The sequence below is a fragment of the Chinchilla lanigera genome, unplaced genomic scaffold (genome assembly GCF_000276665.1).
Source record: "Chinchilla lanigera isolate Chin_1 unplaced genomic scaffold, ChiLan1.0 scaffold00141, whole genome shotgun sequence".
Taxonomy (NCBI): Eukaryota; Metazoa; Chordata; class Mammalia; order Rodentia; family Chinchillidae; genus Chinchilla; species Chinchilla lanigera.
Genome location: NW_004955542.1, coordinates 1,156,551 through 1,158,921, shown reverse-complemented (window position 1 = coordinate 1,158,921; position 2,371 = coordinate 1,156,551). Strand labels below are relative to the sequence as shown.

The window sequence follows — 2,371 nt, the reverse complement described above, 5'->3', positions numbered from 1 at the left end:
GGCTGAACCAGCCCCTTCCCAGCACTGGGGCATTGGCAGAAGTCCCTGATGTCCTTAAGGAGGCAGAGAGCTTTGAACTCAACAGTTTGAACAAACCATGGCCCAAGCTCAGGCTCAGAGAAGTTGATTGAAACTTGGGGTCCTGAAGGGGAAACCAAGAGAGGCAGCCTGGAGATGGGACATGCACTGGCCCAAGTCACAGTGGCAAGAGGTGCCCGTAACTGTTTCCTGAACCAGCAGGTGAGTCAGCTTGGAGTGGGCAGAGTGGGATGGGACAAAGAGCCAGGTACAGAAGCAGCGTGGCTCTGCAGCTTCGCACAGCAGTGGGAGGACGGGGATCACAGAGGCAGACAAGGGTTGCCATCATGCTGTCCTTACACCGAGGGTCACTCAGCTCTGGATGCTTCTTTACAGCAAGCAGTGTAGAGCACACACTCTCCTGCACAGGAAGAGGTTCATTGTTAGTCATGAATTCAGTAAATCAGACACAATGCCCCCTTTCAGGGCACAGTGAGCTTATCTTGGAGGACAGTCAGGAAGGCAGTGGCCTCTTGTCAGCGGGCATTGGGGTACCGAAGAGTCCTTCTAACGCATGGGGTGTGTGAGCACGGAACTGTGACCTGCACCCTGTCACTGCCTCCACCGTCCTCTCTACACAGCTGTCCCGGCTCAGGACTATGACAACCTGGAGACAGGGGAACCTCTCAGCAGTCCTGTGGCAGGAGTTTGTGCTGGTGGGATTCCCGGGAGAAGCGGCAACCCAGGCCCTGCTCTTTACCGTGTTCCTGACACTGTACATGGTGACCGTCATGGGCAACCTCACCATGATCATAGTTGTCACCCTGGATGCCCGCCTGCACTCCCCCATGTACTTCTTCCTCAAGAACCTGTCCTTCCTGGACCTCTGCTACTCGTCTGTCATCGCCCCCAAAGCCCTGGCTAGCTTCTTCTCCTCCAAGGTCATCACATTTGCAGGATGCACCACTCAGCTCTGCTTTTTCTCCCTGTCTGCTACCACGGAGGCCTTCTTGCTGGCTGTGATGGCCTATGACCGCTTCGTGGCCATCTGCAGCCCCCTGCGCTACCCCGTGACTATGTCCTCTACAATGTGTGCCCGCCTTGTGCTGGGCTGCTACTGCGGAGGCTGCCTCAACTCCATCGTGCAGACCAGCCTCACGTTCCAGCTCCCCTTCTGCGGCTCCAACCGCATCGATCACTTCTTCTGTGACGTGCCGCCCCTGCTGCAGCTGGCCTGTGCCGACACAGCTCTCAATGAGCTTTTCTTGTTTGGCATCTGTGGCTTCATCATTGTGAGCACTGTATTAGTGATCCTGGTGTCCTACGGCTATATCACAGTGACCATCCTCAGGATGCGCTCAGGACTGGGGAGAGCGAAGATCTTCTCCACCTGTGGGTCTCACATGACAGCCGTGTCCCTGTTTTATGGGACAGTGTTTGTCATGTACGCACAGCCAGGAGCTGTGGAGTCCATGGAGCAGGGCAAGGTGGTGTCCATCTTCTACACCCAGGTCATCCCGATGCTCAACCCCCTCATCTACAGTCTGCGGAACAAGGATGTGAAGGACGCCCTGCGGAGGCTGGGGCAGAGATGGGCAGCCCTGTGAAGGGGTGGTCAGTGAGAGACAGTGTCCTGGGTTGGAGGAAGGACTCCAAAGAAACACACTGTCTTTTTACTGAGTTGTTGTGGTGGTGGTTGCTTCCATGCTTGCTTCCTTTCTTGACATTTTGCTTTCCTGCCTTTTCCCCTTCTGCTTTTCTGGCTTTCTTTCTCCAGTACATCTCTCCAGTGTTTCATGGAGGCATACCGCAGGGAAGTCATTCATTAGATGTGAATAGCACATGAACTGCACCACCGTAAAACTGATGGTCGAAAGTGGAGGAAACCCACATTCCACACACAATGGTAACACAGCAGGGAGAGCATTGACCAGAGTCCATGAAGCAGGATCGGGGCAGTCAAACTACACGGACTGTACATTCTCAGGAGCCCCATTTCCTCGTCCTTCCTCACTGATGCTAACGTCACAGTGGTGAAGGAAACCTCCCCCTGACAGCTGAGAGCAGGAATCTTGAGGGGCTGCAGGCTGCACGCGTCCTCGCAGTGGCCTGGAGTCACCACACAGTGGGGCAGAGCTCTGAGGCCTGCGCTTCTCCTCGCCCCGCAGCCTGGCTGCTCCCTGCACTCCCTCAGTGCAGGACACTGCCTCCTGCTGCACGCAGCACAGGACACCTGCTCTGCTGCTTCAGATGCTCCGGGGTCACCTGCCCCAGCACACCCACCAGCCTCCAGCTCAGAGCCCAGGTGAAACCTCAGGGCTTCCTGCCTCTCACAGGGGGCCCTGGGAGCTCA

The 2,371-nt window shown here is 56.3% G+C and overlaps 1 protein-coding gene across 1 annotated transcript; it reads left to right on the top strand.

The window, feature by feature from the left end:
• The first annotated feature begins 677 nt into the window (after window positions 1-677).
• On the top strand, window positions 678-1,625 carry LOC102020380 (olfactory receptor 12-like). The gene has a single exon (XM_005411172.1). It carries the CDS (start codon window positions 678-680, stop codon window positions 1,623-1,625), a length of 948 nt encoding a protein of 315 aa, XP_005411229.1.
• Window positions 1,626-2,371: the final 746 nt, after the last annotated feature.